This window comes from Chiloscyllium plagiosum, chromosome 7 (assembly GCF_004010195.1).
Source record: "Chiloscyllium plagiosum isolate BGI_BamShark_2017 chromosome 7, ASM401019v2, whole genome shotgun sequence".
In the NCBI taxonomy this organism is placed as follows: Eukaryota; Metazoa; Chordata; class Chondrichthyes; order Orectolobiformes; family Hemiscylliidae; genus Chiloscyllium; species Chiloscyllium plagiosum.
This window is the reverse complement of record NC_057716.1, coordinates 34,112,692-34,131,679: the sequence shown is the minus strand read 5'-3', so window position 1 is coordinate 34,131,679 and position 18,988 is coordinate 34,112,692. Positions and strand designations below refer to the sequence as shown.

The 18,988-nt window shown below is 45.3% G+C and overlaps 1 protein-coding gene across 4 annotated transcripts in view; it reads left to right on the top strand.

Annotated features, from left to right (window-relative positions):
* Positions 1-18,988, top strand: part of LOC122551460 (sentrin-specific protease 2-like) — a 425,299-nt gene that overhangs the window by 36,281 nt on the left and 370,030 nt on the right. For 3 of the 4 annotated variants that reach the window (XR_006312107.1, XM_043693393.1, XM_043693395.1), the window contains 2 exons: positions 1,309-1,409; positions 6,162-6,222. Coding sequence is in view for 3 of the 4 variants with exons in the window: in XM_043693393.1 (XP_043549328.1) it covers positions 1,309-1,409; positions 6,162-6,222 (162 nt within the window). In the remaining variant the exon portion in view is untranslated. The remainder of the gene's footprint in view (positions 1-1,308; positions 1,410-6,161; positions 6,223-18,988) is intronic. The other variant, XM_043693394.1, reaches the window with a different exon arrangement.

Sequence of the window (18,988 nt, the reverse complement as noted above, 5' to 3'; positions counted from 1 at the left end):
CTCCTTTATGAGCAGAATAAATTTTTGCTGAGCATTGTGAAATATCTGTTTAAATGTCTGCCACAGCTCTTCCACTGACTTTCCCCTTTGTCTATTTTCCCATCCCACTTTCGTCAACTCTCTTCAATATGTCTGTAATTGCTCTTATTTAAGTTGCCGACACTGGTTTGAAACCAAAGTTGCTGTCCCTCAACCTGAATTTGAAATTCTACTATGTTATTGTATCTCCGCAGAAGATCCTGAGTTAACTATGAGATCTCTTATTAATCCTTCCTCATTAGAAATTACTGGATCTAAAATAGCCTGTTCATGGTGATGTTGTTTAACATACTGCTCCCAGAAACAATCCGTGATGCATGCTACATATTCATCCCATGTTACTCTTGCCCACCTGATTGGCTTTAAATAGAGGTATAGGGTATAGAATCACTATTTAGACCTCAGCTAAATCTTTCAATAAGTTCTCAAAAGCAAAATTTAGGGAGTATTTCAAAATCTTGGAGAGGTTGTTAAGAAGGTATATTAGAATCAACTCAGAATTGAAGGAATTCATTTACATGGAGAAACTAGAGAAGATGGTTTATTGTCAGAAAAGAGAGGGTGAGGAGGAGATTTAATACAGGTATGTAAAGTTAAAAGGGGCTTTGATAAAATAGATAGCAAAAACTATTTCACTGGCAGAAAGGTTAATGACCAGAGGTCACAAGTATAAAGTAATTGGCTGATGAAGAGAACTTGTCTAAGAGTTATGCTCTAGAATGCACTGTTGATAGGACAGTGGAAGCAGATTCAATTAAAAAAACATTCAAAAGGGTATTGGATGAATCCTTGAATAGGATGCGTGCCGCATTGTTGGGGGGGCGGTGGGGGAAGTAGGGAAATGGAACCAGTATGGGTAACATTTGCAAAATAGCCCATGAAAACATGATGGGCCCTTCAATCTGTGCGCTTTAATGATATTGCAACTTTCACAAGATCAGGATATCACATGGTACTTTACAGACAGCTAAACAATGTTGTCACTGTTTAATTGCACACAGCAAAGTTCCATCTGTCTTGTGAAGTTTCACTAAGTAGCTTTTTCTGCCACTTTCAATGCGGAGTTAATAACTAAACAATTTCAGAAACTGTGGGACCTGCTGTGCATTTTCAATATTTGCTTGCTTTCTTAAACATGAGTTCTTTGCTGTGATACAGAAACATCCTTTTCTTAGCAGTTCCTATTTTCCAGATGAAATGTTTTCTGAAAATCCCTCTATTTTGTACAAAACTGCTTCATTGCTTAAAGATTTCAAATTGTTTCTGCAGTAGTTCTAATCCCAGCCAGTATCGTCATACAAAGGCTGAATCTAACGATGGACTTAACGACTGTGAAAACAATCAGATAGCACTGCCAACATTAAAACTGGGTAAGCACAACTATTTCACCAATTTTCATGACGAGGAATTTATTCTTGCTCATTTTGAAAAATGTTTGAAAATCATTTTTGTGTGTGTTTGCGTATAAGGCAAGAAATTTAGATTTCTGAGGGGAATCTAAACCCAAATCATTATTCCCTTTGTGAAACTTTGTACAACTTCACTGTCCCTTGCACTGAGTCTTTGTCCTTACATGTGCAGTTTGCATTTGTAAAATGCTCTTCAAAGCAAAAATAGTGTAAAAAGTGTCTGGCCTGCAGAGCATCCAGCAAAAGAATTTTGGGCTAATAATGTGATTTAATGGTGGGTTTGAGGTGAGGGAGGAAAAGGACCACTGTAGTAAATTGTGTTGGCAAATTATGATTTTTGTTTCCATATGATTTAGTCATGCAAAATATGTTTTAACAGGAACATCATAGCTATTTACACAGCAATAGGTCCTCAGGAAAGTAAAGCTTTCCCTGGATGCATTCAATAAACTACAATTTATAAATATGTTATGGCTATATTGTTGAGACATTTGATACTGAAAGAACAATATTGTTATTCGGAAGGTAAGATGGAACTTTTATGACAAAGCTCTAAGTCCACATTTCCACACATGTTAATCCTAAAGAATTTGATTTATTATTTGGCTCAAAGGACACTGACAGGTCTCAATGACATTCAGAGTAAGCTTGAGTCCCTGCCTGAGACTGATTTCTGAGTCTGAAATTGGCACAAAATTAGCCTCAGATTTCTGGGATTGCAAATTAAATCCTAATCCCATTGCATTTTTGTCAAGTAGGAGAGATTATTAAACCGCTTGTAAAAATGAAAACTGATCGATTAAAAAGACTGGTCAATCAAACATGTACACTTGAACACACATCATTACCCTGTTCACCACTGGGAGAGACAAAAAAATTTTGGCTGGCTTAGTTCGAAATCAGCTGTGAGAAATACATGCTGCAGAAGATCACAGTGACAAGCAACATTAGTCTCCATGTGACCACCTCGTATTCAGATCCATCAGCTCTCTTTTGATTGGTTTGCAGCGAATGCCCACTTGGTGCACAACCTGACCATTTATTCCAACATTCTTCAAACAGGGGTACTAGCTAACTTTGAATTGATGCTTTTGTAATTCATATTTTAGTACTTAGTCCTTTCTCACCAGCCATGCTTAATCGTGTCTAACCTTTATTGTAAAGGCATCAATTATTGTTTCTTTTTGATTTTCTGAAGTCAAAAACTGCATATCTCTAAGCCTGCCCTGATAGCTTAAATGCTATCTGATGGCTCAAAAGGTTTATTTAGCCAGTAGTTAAGCCACACAGCCACTGGCTGTGCTGAGATCACTGATTCTAGCTGGGTCTCCTGATCCTGCATCTTACCCAAGATTCTGGATTAAAGGAGGGAATTTATGTTGCTCTTTTTTTCTTTCTGTATGAGCATAAGAAAGAGGAAAGGGAGAAGGCAGCATAAATCTTAGAACCAATTCTGTCATTCGTTACAATCTTCAATCTCAACTCAATTTTCTTGCCCGAATCTTGTTGCGGATCCAACTAGAGAGCAAGCCATTCTGGACTGGGTATTGTGTAATGAGAGAGGATAGCGAGCAACATTGTGGTGCAAGATCCATTGGGGAAGAGTGATCATGATATGGTAGAATTTCTTGTTAAGGTGGCGAGTGACACAATTAAACTAGGGTCCTGAACTTTAAAAAAGCAAACTTTAAGGGTATTAGTCATGCATTGGCTAGGATGAGCTGGCAAAGGAGACATCAGGGATTAACAGTGGATAGGCACTGGCAAACGTTTAAAGAACACAGGAATGAATTTCAACAGGGCGGCACGGTGGCTCAGTGGTTAGCACTGCTGCCCCACAGCGCCAGGGACCTGGGTTCAATTCCCACCTCGGGCAACTGTCTGTGTGCAGTTTGCAAATTCTCCCCTTGTCTGCGTGGGTTTCCTCCGGGTGCTCCGGTTTCCTCCCACAGTCCAAAGATGTGCAGGTTAGGTGAATTGGCCATGCTAAATTGCCCGTAGTGTTAGGTGCATTAGTCTGGGTGAACGAAGGGGAATGGGTCTGGATGGGTTGCTCTTCAGAGGGTCAGTGTGGACTTGTTGGGCCGAAGGGCCTGTTTCCACACTCTAGGTAATCTAATCTAATCTAATTACACACCCCTATCTGTCATAAGAGTAAAATAGGGAAAGTGGCTAACAACGGAAATCAGGGATAATGTTAAAGCCAGAGAAGTCCAGGAAAAGCAGCAAACCTGAGGACTGGGAGAAATTTAAAATTTAGCAGAGGAGGAGAAAGGATTTAATTCAGAAGAGGGAAATGTAAGTCACCTCGCAGAAAACATAAAGCTGACTGCAAAAGCTTCTATAGGTACGTAAAGAGAAAAAGATTGGCGAAGGTAAATGTAGGTCCAATCCAGTGAGAATCAGGTGAATTCATAATGCACAACAAAGAGATGGCAGATCAGATGAACCCAATACTTTGGATCTGTCTTCACTAAGGAGGACACAAATAACCTTCTGGAAGTACTGGGGGACAGAGGGTCAAACGTGAAGGAGAAACTGAAGGAAATGCTTCTTAGTCATGAAATGGTTTTGAGAAATTGATGGGATTAAAACCCAATAAATCCCCAGGGTCTGATGCTCTGCAGGGAAAAAGTGAGGACTGCAGATGCTGGAGATCAGAGCTGAAAATGTGTTACTGGAAAAGCGCAGCAGGTCAGGCAGCAACCAAGGAGCAGGAGAATCGACGTTTCGGGCATGAGCCCTTCTTCAGGAATCCTCTGATGCTCTGCACTCCAGAGTATTTAAGGATGTGACCTAGAAATAGTGGACATGTTGGTGATCATTTTCCAGCATTCTGTAGACTCTGGAGGAGTTCCAGTGGACTGGGGGGTAGCTAATGTAACCCAACTCTTTTTAAAAAAAAAGGGGAGAAAGAAAATGGGGAATGAGAGGTTGGTTGTCTCGGTGGTAGGGACAATGCTGGAGTCGGTTATTAAGGATGTAATAATTGAGCATTTGGAAAGAGGTAACAGAATTGGTCTGAGTCAGCATGGATTCACTAAAGGGAAATCATGCTTGACAAATCTTCTGGAATTTTTTTTAAGGATGTGACCAGTGGAATGGACAAGGATGAATCAGTGGATGTTGTGTTTGGACTTCCAAAAAGCTTTTGACAAAGTTCCATGCAAGAGATTAGTAAGCAAAATTAGAGCTCATGGTATTGGAGGAAATGTATTGACATGGACAGCCAACTAGTTGGCAGACAGGAAGCAGACAGCTGGAACAAATGGGTTATTTTCAGAGTGGCAGGCGGTGACGAGTGGGATGCCACATGGATCTGCAGTGGGACCCCAGCTGTTCACAATATACATTTAATGATTTGGACGAAGAATTTGAATACAAAATCTCCAAATTTGCAGATGACACTAAGCTGGGTGACAATGTGTGCTGTGAGGAAGATGCTAAGAGGCTGCAGAGTGACTTGGTGAGGTGCAATGAGACCTGAGTGTCATAAAGTCATAGAGATGTACAGACATGGTGGAGTATTACATGCAGGCAGGTGAGCAGACAGTGAGGAAACCTAATGGCATGCTGGCCTTCATCGCAAGAGGATTTGAGTATCGGAGTAAGGATGTTTTGCTGCAGTTATACAAGGTCTTGATGAGGCCACGCCTTCAGTATTGTGTGCAGTTTTAGTCTCCTGGTCTGAGGAAGGATATTCTTGCCATTGAGTGAATCCAGCAAAGGATCATTAGATTGAGAAATGAGGGAAGACTGGATCAACTGGGCTTGTACTCGCTAGAATTTAGGTGAGTGGGGGGGTGGGGGGAGTCTCAGAGAAATATTTGAAATCCTGATGGGACTGGACAGGCTAGGTATGGGAAGAATGTTCCCCATGTTGGGGAAGTCTAGAACTAGGGGTCACAGTCCATGAATAAGGGGTAAGTCATTCAGGACTGAGTTGAGGAAGAATTTCTTCGTTCAGATTTGTGAACCTGTGGAATTCTCTCCCACAGGAAGCTGTTGGGGCCAGTTCATGAGCTATATTCAAGAGTGAGCTGGACATGGCCCTTGCATTAAAGGGATCAAGGAGTAGAAAGAGAAGTGGGAGTGGGATACTGAAATTGAATGATCATATTGAATGGTGGTGTGCAGGCTCAAAGGGTTGAATGGCTTACTCCTGCACCTATTTTCTACGTTCCTAAATACCTGCCTTTGTACATCAAAAATCTGTTATTCTCAATCTTTAATAGACTCAGCATCTATGCGGCTGCAGCCATCTGGAATAGAGAGTTCTAAAAATTCATTAACCTCTGTAAAGAAATTTCACATCTTTGTCTTAAATGGCCGACCAATTACCCTGAGAGTCTGGCCTCGCCATTACACTGTGCAGCCAAGGGAAACAGCCTTTCAGCACAGAAACAGACCTTATGGTAAATCTGCTGTATATTGGTGTTTGTACTTCTTATGTTCTTCTGGAAGATATATATGATCTTCAGCCACTCAAATAAAATCAAACAAAATGCAGCTGCTGGACATCTGAAATAAACCGAGATGCTCGATAAAACCAGGCAGGTCCTGCAGCATCTGTGGAAGAGCAACAGAGTTAACATTTTGAGTATGTGTGGCTCTTCAGACCTGTTCTGAAGAAGAGTCATACTGCACTCAAAGCATCTACCTTGAATAAGTTAGATTAATGGCTTTAATAAATCAGTGTTATTGTTTCTTTAGGTTCATCCGTATGGAAGAACTCTAATACTGCCAAATCAACACTAGTGAATGCCAATGTAAGGTAAGACAATCAGTTTAATTTCATTAAGAACAACTGGAGTAGTTGTAGAGTTGTACAGTGCGGAAACAGACCCTTTGGTCCAATTCATCCGTACCAAATAGACACCCCAACCTGACCTAGTCCCATTTGCCAGCATTTGGCCCATATCCCTCTAAACTCTACCTATTCATATACCCACCCAGATGCCTTTTAAATGTTATAATTGCACCCACCTCCACCACCTCCTCTGGCAGCTCATTCCATATATGCACCACCCTCTTCGTGGAACAAGTTATCTCCTCAGGTTTGTAAATCTGTCATCTCTCACCTGAAACCTATGCCTACTAGTTTTGGGCTTCCCCACCCTCAGACAAAAACCTTGGCTGTTCAGCTTATTCATGCCCCTCATGATTTTGAGAACCTGTGTAACATTACTGCTCAGCTTCTGACACTCAAGGGAAAAAAGCCTCAGCCTATTCAGTCTCTCCCTATAACTTAAACCCTCCAGTTCCAGCAACATCCTTATAAAACTTCTATGCACACTTTCAAGTTGAACAACACCCTTCCTATAGAAGGGCGGCCAGAATTGTATGCACTATTCGAAAAGTGGCCTCGCCAACGTCCTGTACAGCCACAACATGACGTCCCAATACTCAATGTTCTGATCAATGAAGGCATGCATGCCAAAAGCCATCTTTACCACCTTGTCTACCTGCTACTCCACTTTAAAGGAACTATGCACCTGCGCCCCTAGGTCTCTTTGTTTAGCAACACTCCCCAGAGCTCTACCATTAACTGTATAAGTCTTTCCCTAATTTGCATTACCAAAATGGAGTACCTCACATTTATCTAAATTAAACTCCATCTGCCACTCCTCAGCCCGTCTGATTAAGGTCATGTCGAAATCTGAGATAATCTTTTTCACTATCCACTACACATTTTAGTGTCACCTACAAGCTTTCTAACCATGCCTCCTATATTCACATCCAAATCATTTATAACAATGACAAAAAAACAGTGGACCCAGCATCAATCCTTGTGGTACACAGGCCTCCAGTCTGAAAAGTAACCCTCTAACAGCACCCTCTGTCTCCTACTTTCAAGACAATATTATATACAATTTGCTACCTCTCCCTGGATCCTATGTGATCTAACTTTACTAACCAGACACCACCCACGCCCTCCACCTTCTCCAAGACTTCCGTTGCCCCGGCCCCCAACGCCTCATCTTCACCATGGATATCCAATCCCTCTACACCTCCACCCGCCCTGACCAGGGCCTCCAAGCCCTCCGTTTCTTCCTCTCCCGACATCTCCAACAGTACCCTTCCACTGACACACTCATTTGTTTGGCTGAACTGGTCCTCACCCTTAACAATTTCTCCTTTGAATCCTCCCATTTCCTCCAGACCAAATGGGCACCCATTAGGGCCCCAGCTATGCCTGTCTTTCTGTCGGCTACATAGAACAGTCCATCTTCCGTAGTTACACCGGCACCGCTCCCCACCTCTTCCTCCGTTACACTGATGACTGCATTGGCGCCACCTCGTGCTCCCACGAGGAGGTTGAGCAGTTCATCAGCTTCACCAACACATTCCACCCCGACCTTAAATTCACCTGGAACATCTCTGACACCTCCCTCCCCTTCCTGACGACCGACTTGACACTGACATTTTTTACAAACCCACCGACTCCCACAGCTACCTGGATTACAGCTCTTCCCACCCTACCTCCTGCAAAAATGCCATCCCATATTCCCAATTCCTCCGCCTCTGCCGTATCTGCTCCCAGGAGTACCAGTTCAACCACAGAACACGCCAGATGGCCTTCTTCTTTAGAGACCGCAAATTCCCTTCTCATGTTGTTGAAGATGCCCAACGACACATCTCATTCACATCCCGCACCTCTGCCCTCAAACCCCACCCCTCCAACCGTAATAAGGACAGAACCCCCTGGTCCTCACTTTCCACCCTTCGCATTAACCATATCATCCACTGACATTTCCACCACCTCCAAACGGACCCCACCACCAGAGATATATTTTCCTCCCCACCCCTTTCCGCTTTCCATAAAGACCGTTCCCTCCGTGACTACCTGGTCAGGTCCACGCCCCTCAACAAACCACCCTCCTGTCCTGGCGCCCTCCCCTGCTACCGCAGGAATTGCAAAACCTGTGCCCACGCCTCCTCCCTCACCTCCATCCAAGGCCCCAAAGGAGCCTTCCACATCCATCAGAGTTTCACCTGCACACCCACCAATGTCATTTATTGTATCCGTTGCTCCCGATGCGGTATCCTCTACATCGAGAGGACTGGATGCCTCCTCGCAGAGCGCTCCAGGGAACATCTCCTGGTCACTCGCACCAATCAACCCCATCGCCCTGTGTCCTAACATTTCAACTCCTCCTCCCACTCTGCCGAGGACATGCAGGTCCTGGGCCACCTCCACTGCTGCTCCCTCGCCACCCAACGCCCAGATGAAGAACGCCTCATCTTCCGCCTCGGAACACTTCAATCCCAGGGCATCAATGTGGACTTCACCAGTTTCCTCATTTCCCCTCCTCCCACCTCACTCCAGTTCCAACCTTCCAGCTCAGCACCATCCTCATGACCTGCCCTACCTGCCAATCTCCCTTCCCACCTATCTGCTCCACCCTCCTCTCTGACCTATCACCTCCATCCCCACCCCCATTCACCTATTGTACTGTTTGCTACCTTCCTCCACCCCCATCCCAATTTATCTCTCCATCCTGGAGGCTTCCTGCCTTTATTCCTGATGAAGGGCTTTTGCCCAAAACGTTGATTTTCCTGCTCCTTGGATGCTGCCTGACCGGCTGTGCTTTTCCAGCACCACTCTGATCTAACCTGTTCAGTGGTCAGCACTGTTGCCTCACAGTGCCAGGGACCCAGGTTCGGATTTCAGCCTTGGGCAACAGTCTGTGTGGAGTTTGCACATTCTCCCCGTGTCTGTATGGGTTTCCTCTGGGTGCTCCGGTTTCCTCCCACAGTCCAAAGATGTGCAGGTTAGGTGAATTGATCATACTAAGTTGCCCGTAGTGTTCAAGGATGTGTAGGTTAGGTGCATTAGTTAGGGGAAATGTAAACGTTATGGGGTAGGGGAATGGGTCTGGGTGGGATACTCTTCAGAGGTTTAGTGTGGGCTTGTTGGGCCAAATGCTGTGTATCCACGCTGTAGGGATTCTGTGATCTATGATGAGCCTATCATGCGGAACCTTGTTGAACCTTTGCTGAAGTCCATATGAACAATGTCTATCTCTCTGCCTTCATCAATTTTCGCTGTCACCTCTTCAAAAAATGCAATCAAAGTCATGTTGTCTATCCTTAATCAGTCCTTTTCAAATACATGTAAATTCTATCCCTCAGAATCCCCTCCAACAACTTACCACCACTAGCGTAAAACTCACCGGCTTTTCTTTACAGTATTCCTTACAGCGAATGACCAGAGAGAGGGTAGGGCTGATCAGGGATAGCGAAGGGAACTTGTGCCTGGAGTCTGAAGAGGTAGGGGAGACCGTAAATGAGATGTTTTGCTTCAGTATTCCTTCGAGAGAGGGACCTTGTTGATAGTGAGAACACCGTGGACCAGGTTAAAAAGCTTGAACAGATTGATATTAAGGAAGTGGATGTGCTGGAAGTTCTGGGAAGAATCAAGATGGATAAGTCCCCAGGGCCGGGCCAGATATATCCAAGGTTACTACGGGAAGCGAGGAATGAGATTGCTGCACCTCTGGCAATAATCTTTGCATCCTCACTCTCCACGGGTGCAGTACTGGCTGATTGGAGGGAGGTGAATGTTGTTCCTCTGTTCAAGAAAGGGAATAGGGGAATCCCTGGGAATTACAGACCAGTCAGTCTTACGTCTGTGGTAAGCAAAATACTGGAAAGGATTCTGAGAGATAGGATTTATGACTGTTTGTAATAACACAGTTTAACTAAAGATAGTCAGCATGGCTTTGTAAAGGATAGGTCTTGCCTCACAAGTGTATTGAGTTCTTTGAGGATGTGATGAGACAAGTTGACAGGGGTCGAGCTGTAGATGTGGTGTATATGGATTACAGTAAGGCATTTGATAAGGTTTCCCATGGTAGGTTCAAAAGAATGTATTGTCAACAACACCAGTCAATCTTAGTGAAAAGACTAACACTCACTCCCTTTACCCCAAGCAAAGTCTTTCTTGATCTGCATTAAGTGGCAGGTATTACAAATTACACAGAGTTTTGGAAGTGCAAGACGACAAGAAGGGCTAATGCCCGAAACGTCGATTCTCCTGTTCCCTAGATGCTGCCTGACCTGCTGCGCTTTTCCAGCAACACATTTCCATCTCTATACCCTGTCTGGCCCTGGGGACATATCTATTCTCAAGTTTTTCAAAATTTCCAGCATATCCTCCTCCTCATCATCAACCTGTTCAAGCATATCAGCCTGTTTCACACTATCCTTATAAACAACAAGGTTCCCCTCAATAGTGAATACTGAAGCAAAGTATTCATTAAGGACCTCCTCTGACTCCACTATCCTCGATCGGCCCTCCCCTCTCTGTTGCCATTCTCTTGTCCCTCACTTACCTTGGGGTTTAATCCTACCTCTCAAGGGTTTTACATGCCCCCTTCTAGCTCTCTTAATTTCATTCTTCAGTTCCTACCTGGCTACCTTGTAACCCTCTCGAACCCTGTCTGATCCTTGCTTCCTCAACCTGAAGTAAGCTTCCTTCTTCCTCTTCACTAGATGTTCCATATTTAGAGTCATAGAGATGTACAGCATGGTCCAACCCGTCCATGCCGACCTGATATCCCAACCCAATCTAGTCCCACCTGGCAGCATCTGGCTCATATCCCTCCAAACCCTTCCTATTCATATAGCTGTCCAAATGCCTTTTAAATGTTGCAATTGTACCAGCCTCCACCACTTCCAGCACCACTAATCCAGAAGCTCATTCCATACACATACCACCCTCTGTGTGAAAATGTTGCCCCTTAGGTTCCTTTTATATCTTTCCCCTCTCACCCTAAACCTCTGCCCTCTAGCTCTGGACTCCCCGACCCCAGGAAAAATACTTTGCCTATTTACCCTATCCATGCCCCTCATAATTTTGTAAACTTCTATAAAGTCACCCCTCAGCCTCCGACGCTCCAGGGAAAACAGCCCCAACTGTTCAGCCGATCCCTATAGCTCAAATCCTCCAACCCTGGCAACATCCTTGTAAATCTTTTCTGTTGAAACTTTATTGCTGGAACAGCACAGCAGGTCAGGCAGCATCCAGGGAACAGGAGATTCGACGTTTCGGGCACAGGCCCTTCTTCAGGAATGAGCAGAGAGTGTTCAGCAGGAGAAGATAAAAGGTAGGGAGGAGGGACTTGGAGGAGGGGAGTTGGAAATGTGATAGGTGGAAAGAGGTCAAGGTGAGGGTGATAGGTCGGAGTAGGGTGGAGGCGGAGAGGTCAAGAAGAAGACTGCAGGTCAGGAAGGCGGTGCCGGGCTGGAAGGATCCGGCTGAGACAAGGTGGGGGGAGGGGGGATGAAGAAACTGGTGAAGTCCAAGTTCATCCCCTGCGGTTGGAGGGTTCCCAGTCGGAAGATAAGACGCTCCTCCTCCGACCGTCGGGTTCACAACATATTTCTGATAGGAGGGAGACCAGAATTGCATGCATCCTTCCAACAGTGGCCTAACCAATGTCCTGTACAGCCGCAACATGACCTCCCAACTCCTGTACTCAGTACTCTGACCAACAAAAGAAAGCATACCAAACGCCTTCTTCACTATCCTACCTGCGACTCCACTTTCAAGGAGCTATAAACTTGCACTCCAAGGTCTCTTTGTTCAGCAACACTCCCTCGGATCTTACCATGCAGTGTATAAGTCCTGCTAAGATTTGCTTTCCCAAAATGCAGCACCTCGCATTTATCTGAATTAAACTCCATCTGCCACTTCTCAGCCCATTGGCCCATCTGGTCAAGATGCTGTTGTAATCTGAGGAAACCTTCTTCGCTGTCCACTACACCTCCAATTTTGGTGTCATCTGCAAACTTACTAATTATACCTCTTATGCTCGCATCCAAATCATTTATGTAAATGACAAAAGTAGAGGACCCAGCACCGGTCCTTGTGGCACTCCACTGGTCACAGGCCTCCAGTCTAAAAAACAACCCTCCACCACCACCCTCTGTTTACTATCTTTGAGCCAGTTCTGTATCCAAATGGTTAGTTCTCCCTGTATTCCGTGAGATCTAACCTTGCTAATCAGTCTCCCATGGGGTACCTTATCGAACGCCTTGCTGAAGTCCATATAGATCACATCTACCACTCTGCCGTCCTCAATCCTTTTTGTTACTTCTTCAAAAAACTCAATCAAGTTTGTGAAACATGATTTCCCACACACAAAGCCATGTTGACTATCCCTAATCAGTCCTTGCCTTTCCAAATACATGTACATCCTGTCCCTCAGGATTCCCTCCAACAACTTGCCCACCACCGACATCAGGCCCACTGGTCGATAGTTCCCTGGCTTGTCCTTTTTAAACAGTGGCACCACGTTAGCCAACCTCCAGTCTTCCAGCACCTCACCTGTGACTATCGATGATACAAATATCTCAGCAAGAGGCCCAGCAATCAATTCTCTAGCTTCCCACAGAGAACTAGAGTCTTGTCATCCAATGTTCCTCCATCCTACCACTTGGCTTAGTGGGACAAACTTATCCAGCACTCGCAACAAGTGCTCCCTATGTCATGTATTTCCCTGAGAATATCTGTTACTAATTTATGTCATTATTATAGGTGCCATGGCAAGGAGTCTTATAATAATTTTCATTGTATTTTTCTTGTAAAAGTATACATGACAGTAAATGATATATATTTATTGACAGTAATTTTTGTAAGTGTAATTGTAAATGAATGTAAATCCAGTGTTCTAATTTAGATGTTTTCACTAAGTGAAAATGAAATTGAAGTGGGAGATGACACAGGGCAAGGTAACACTAGGCACATGGACACACAAGAGCCATCAGTTGTTTACTTGACACACAAGATGGCCACAGAACCACAATATGGAGAGAGACGGCAGAGCAAATACAGACACTCCCTGGGGCCACCAGAATGCCAGCACAATGCACTCACAACCCAGTTGATTAGTTTAAGGCAGGTGGGGGAGAGACAACATGTGAGTAACGTACACTGCCCATCAAAGTGTCTGGGTCCAGCCAACACCTTTTATAGAAATGCTAACAGCTTAATATGGACTCAATATAGTGTGCTAATAGCCAGAGCTGCAGTAATCGTCCTTCTCAGGAAGAGCGATTAGTGCCCATTTCTACAGCAATGGATTTCCACGCAGACATTGAAACTGACAATAACTACACTGAAATTATCAAAGGCTGTGGTGGAACTGACAAAGACTGTATCGAAACTATCAACGATTCTGCAATATTTACCACAAACAAACCATGTTAACAAGACAATAATCTCACCAATGACCTATTGTATGTATAAAAGTATTTTGACATGTGCTCCAGGTCGAGAGAAGAATCGCAGCTGACCACTGTGCTGTTGGTGTCTTTCTCTCCCCAGAGCTCTGGTATTTCCTTGTACAATAAACTCTGTCATTGAATCCCGACTCTGACTCCGAGGTTGATGATTTTCCCCACAACAATTGGTGCTGCGAGCAGGGTTCTTATTACTGGTGCCCTGTTCGAAGGCCACAACTGGAGGGCTGGGGTAAGAACCAATTTGTACCTGCAAACTGGAAGAGTCAGACCAAGCCAAAGACACAGTTTAAAAGGTATACTGATTGTAATGTCTGATTTGCTCCAGGACTGAGTTAAAAATTCTTTTTAGTGCACGCCTGTGGAGAATAAGTGTTTAACTGTATTAACTGTTGTAAGAACCTGCTACTTGTGCTGAAACAGTCAGAGGGCAAAAGCCCTGCTCTAAACCGGTTGTTAAGAGGGGTAGCCCCCCCACCTGAAGGTTGGGATTTGAAGTGGGAATTGAGGTGCCAAGGGCACTAGGAGTTGTGAAGCACAAGTGGCAAAGTCAGGTAAGACTGGACTCTGTAGGGGCAAACAACATAGGGTCCAGTTAGAGTTTCAGTTAAACGTTGGGTGCTGTTTGTACTTGTAATTTCCAATGTGGTGAGGAAGAGGAGCTGATCACTCTGACAAAGAGCCAAACCTCAGTGGAACACACGTAACCAAGGTGGGGAGCGTGGACACTGAGTAACCGTGATACCCGGTCAGCCCGTAGTAGAACAACAGAGCTTGAATAATGGTGGTGGCGGGGAAGGCAAGGAGTCCTACCAGTAGAGAACATGCAGGGCTAGAGGTAGATTTCTGGGCCTACCAGGAGGTATTGGGGGAGTAGTGGTGGCTGGGAGGGTAGAGAAGTCTCACCGGTAGAGAGCACCTTGCCAGGAGGCTGCAACAGCCGTACAGACGGTGCTGGGACAGTATTATTAACCAGAGGGTGCAGAAGTCCCCACCGGTTAGGAACACTTTCCTGTTGGTGGTATCTAGGGATACGCAATCTGCTAAATGGCAGATCAAAGTTTCAAAAGGGATACTGCAGGTTTCCTTATTGAGAAATATAAGGCAGACAGACAAGGGTTGACAGAGCAAATGTAGAAAAGGGGTTGGGGCCCATCCCAGACATTAGCACAACAGAGAGAGTGGATACGTAAGCAGAAACGGAATAAAATTAAAAAGATAGGGGAATGTTAGTGTACCAATTAGCAAGCCTAATTGAACAAGTGAGTGCCTACCCGAGTAGGTGGAGAAAGGACCAGGAACAAGTTAAAAAGCTGGAGAGCAGGATAAAGGATCAAGAATTCACATGAGAAAAAAATACAAGAGAAATTGACTCTCTCCCCTCCTACTAAACCATCCAGCAGGGACCAACTGTTCCCTCTGTTGGACTGTTTCACTTAGCATCCATAACCAGAGGAGGAACAGAATCACAACCCAAAACAAATTATAAACCCTTAACCCCAGAGGCGAGGCAGCAGATTATGGCCTCCCTGGGCAAATTACAGCCCGGAGTGCAAACACCAGGTTCTGGGAAGAGCTGGATAGTGTATGGGTAGGGCACCAACCTGAGAGACATACACCAGCTGGTCCGGGCAGCTTGCCCAGCGGACAAGTGGAGGCAGGTAGCTGATGGACCCAACACCACAGCAGCCTGAGACTTTAGGGGAGGATGGTGGACAGATGCCATTGCCCTCACAGTTGAGATAGATGCCCTGCAGGCCCCCTTCACCGACTTTAAAGGGTGCTAGAAAATGCTCCCAACCACTGGAGCAAGATCACGACCACTAAGCAACTTAAAGGGGAAGGAGCTGCTGAATATGGAGAATGATTACTTAGGATATATCAGGAATACTCAGGGCAAGTAAACCCAGATCGGGAGGACTGGGCATTCATGCAGTGAGGACTACAGATGCTGGAGATTAGAGTCAAGATTAGAGTGGTGCTGGAAATGCACAGCAGGTCAGGCAGCATCCGGGGAGCAGGAAAATTGATGTTTCAGGCAGGAGCCCTTCATCAGGAATGAGTATGGAGGGCTCATTCCTGATGAAGGGCTCCTGCCTGAAACACCGATTTTAAACATGGGCTGTCTTGTGCCCACCAAGCCATCCTGAAAATGGTAATGTCCCAGGATTATGATGATCTAGTTGAGTGGTCTAGCAGGGTGCAGGATGAGGGGAGAACTTACGTACTTACAGGATGAGTGCAAAGGAGAGGGGAGAACTTACGTACCTGTGTTATAGGAGGAAGGAAATGTGAAATGCTCGTAGACACAGGAGGGGCCGTATCTATCACAAACCTACCCTTACCCCACACAAATAAATGAATTATTCTGACTGGGGTAGGAGGGGATAAAGCACCAGCTTACCTAAGCAAAACTACCCTCATAGAAATAAACAGTATATATATCCCCATGAGATTCTGTATATGCCAAAGTAACGAGGGCACCATAATGGGCAACAATCTCATGAAAGAATATAATGTTCTAATCGATTGTGCAAATGGGAAATTGATTTTGCCCAGACAGGATGGTCGGAAGACTGAGATTGGGAAACTTACAAGTCACCTTGAAACTATCAAAGTGGCTATGGTCACCAGTAGGGACTGGAACCTTGAAAAGGGGGAATTTGGAGCCATCTGCACCTCCGTCCCCCAAGCATGGGCAGAAACAAAGTTAACATAGACCCAATAGGGGTTCCCGGAGTGGAGCATAAGCCCCAACGACAATACCCAATAAAACCCGAAGCAGAAAAAGTAGTTGTGGAAATAGTGCAAGGACTAGTGAAACAGGGAATCCTAAAAGTAACCACAAGTACAATTCTCCAACGTGGCCAGTACTAAAGCCTGACGGCAGCTACAGGCTCACCATTGATTGTACATGACTAAATAAGGTCACCCCCAAGTTGCACTCCATAGTAGCAGACCCATCCACTATTTTAAACGGCTTGGCCTTTGAGCACAAGATTTTTACTGTTTTAGACATAGCCAACAGTTCCTGGTCTATCCCATTACACCGAGTCCCAGAACAAATTCGCTTTTACAGTAAGGAACAGGCAGTACAAGCCTGCCACAAGCCCCACGATTTTTCACAGGATGATGAGCAACATTCTGAAGGGAGAAGATTTACCAGAGGATTTCACTGCCCTACAATATGTAGATAAGATCCTAATTGCCTTAGAGTCCGGGTCAGGACATCAGGAAGCTTTATGTCTAATATTACAGGAATTGGTAATTGCAGGGTTAAAAGTCAGGCTCACAAAGGCACAGATTGGCAAAACACAAGTCTTATACCTAGGACACCTTATATCCCAGGGACTCAAAGAAATGCCCAATGACCATAAGGCAATCCAACAGATGCCACGACCTGCCACTGTCAGGGGAGTCAGGAAGGTCATGGGGCTATTCAACTACAGTCGGAGCTTTATACCAGAGTTCGCAAAATTGGCTGAACCAATCCAGAGATTAATTAAAGGAGGCAAGCCCGCCTTGAAACCTGTAACCTGGGGGCCAGAACAGGAGGAGGCATACAGTCAGTTTAAAACTCAACTCATATCAGCCCCCTGCTAGGACTGCCAGATCCCAGCAAGGATTTTCACATCCACTGTAATAATGAGGGTGGATTTTACTCCGCAAGGCCACTCAAGACCACGGGAGCAGGAAAAGGGTACTACTAAACTACAGAAGGACCGGTAGTCACTGGGTTGCCCACGTGCATAGCAGCCTGAGACTGTGCTGCTTGGGCCGTTAGGGTCAGCGAGCCCATAGTAATCCTACACACTAAACACACCCTAGTAGAGATGCTAAACACAGAGAAACTTTAATTAATCTCTGGATCATTTCAGCCAATTTTGTGAACTTGGATATAAGGCACCGACTGTAGTTGAATAGCTCCAAGACCTTTTCGACTCCAATATGAGAAGGGCAAAGTGGGAGGCTGTTCTTTTAGCCCAATGTTGGACCGTGGTAATAGTTATGGATCTAGGAGAAAACCCAGCTGAGGGAATTCTAGATGCAGGGGAACCACACAACTGTGGGGATATAGGTGGGGATGAGGATAGGGGAAACTCAAAGATACCCCTCGAGACACAACAGAGGAGACTGTCTTTGTGAACGGGTCAAGAAAATACGTAGCAGGGTTGCCCTGAACAGGATGGGCTGTGGTAAATGATAAGTCAGAAACAGTTATGTCCGGGAAGATTGATGTAAGTCAGTCCGCACAGGTAGCAGAACTGGTAGCACTCACCAAAGCACTGGATCTAGCAAAAGGAAAAATTGTGAATATATATACAGACAGTCAATATGCCTTCGGTGTAGTCCATGATTACATGGTGGCATGGGATAGAAGAGGGTTCACCACCATAGGGGGAGCCCCTATCAGATACCAATTATTGCATGCCACTGAACAGCCAAAAGAGGCTGCAGTAATAAAAATAAATGCCCACCAAAAGGAGCCAGCAAAAGAGAGCCCAAATTGGCTAAAATTCAAAGGAAGCATCCAAGGAGCAGGAGAATCGATGTTTCGGGCATGAGCCCTTCTTCAGGAAGGGCTTCCTGAAGAAGGGCTCATGCCCGAAACGTCGATTCTCCTGCTCCTTGGATGCTGCCTGACTTGCTGCGCTTTTCCAGCAACACATTTTCAGCTCTGATCTCCAGCATCTGCAGTCCTCACTTTCTCCTAAAATTCAAAGGAAACCAGGCAGCAGACTGAACAGCTCAGAGCCCAAGAGCAACCAGCCATTAATGAGGCTGCAATAGCCACTACTGAATTAGCCAAAGACGCTATCCAAATTCAATAGCTACAGGAGGACACCCCGCAGGAAGAGAGGGAGCAATGGAAACTGCAGGGGGCAATCAAAGGGGAGGATGGTGTCTGGAATCAAGCAGACAAGGTGGTAGCACCAGCGTGTGTACAGAACACATTGCTTGAACTACACCACAGGCTCTCCCATACAGGTAAAGAGGCCAGGATAGCAAGCCTAGGGAAAGGGTAATATGGAAGGGAATGGGAAGAGACGTGGCTTAGTACTGCCGCAGATGCATGGTTTGTGCACAACCTAACCCAAGGAGACCCATAAAAGTTAGGATGGGACACCAGTCCAGACGTAGGGGACCCTGGGAACGCCTTCAGATAGATTTTACAGGGCCACTACCACCCTCCCTTGGGAAAACATACTGCCTGGTCATCAGGCCAATTCACCTGGTGGGTAGAGGCATTCCTGACCAAAAACTGCACTGCGACCACTGTAGCCAGAATA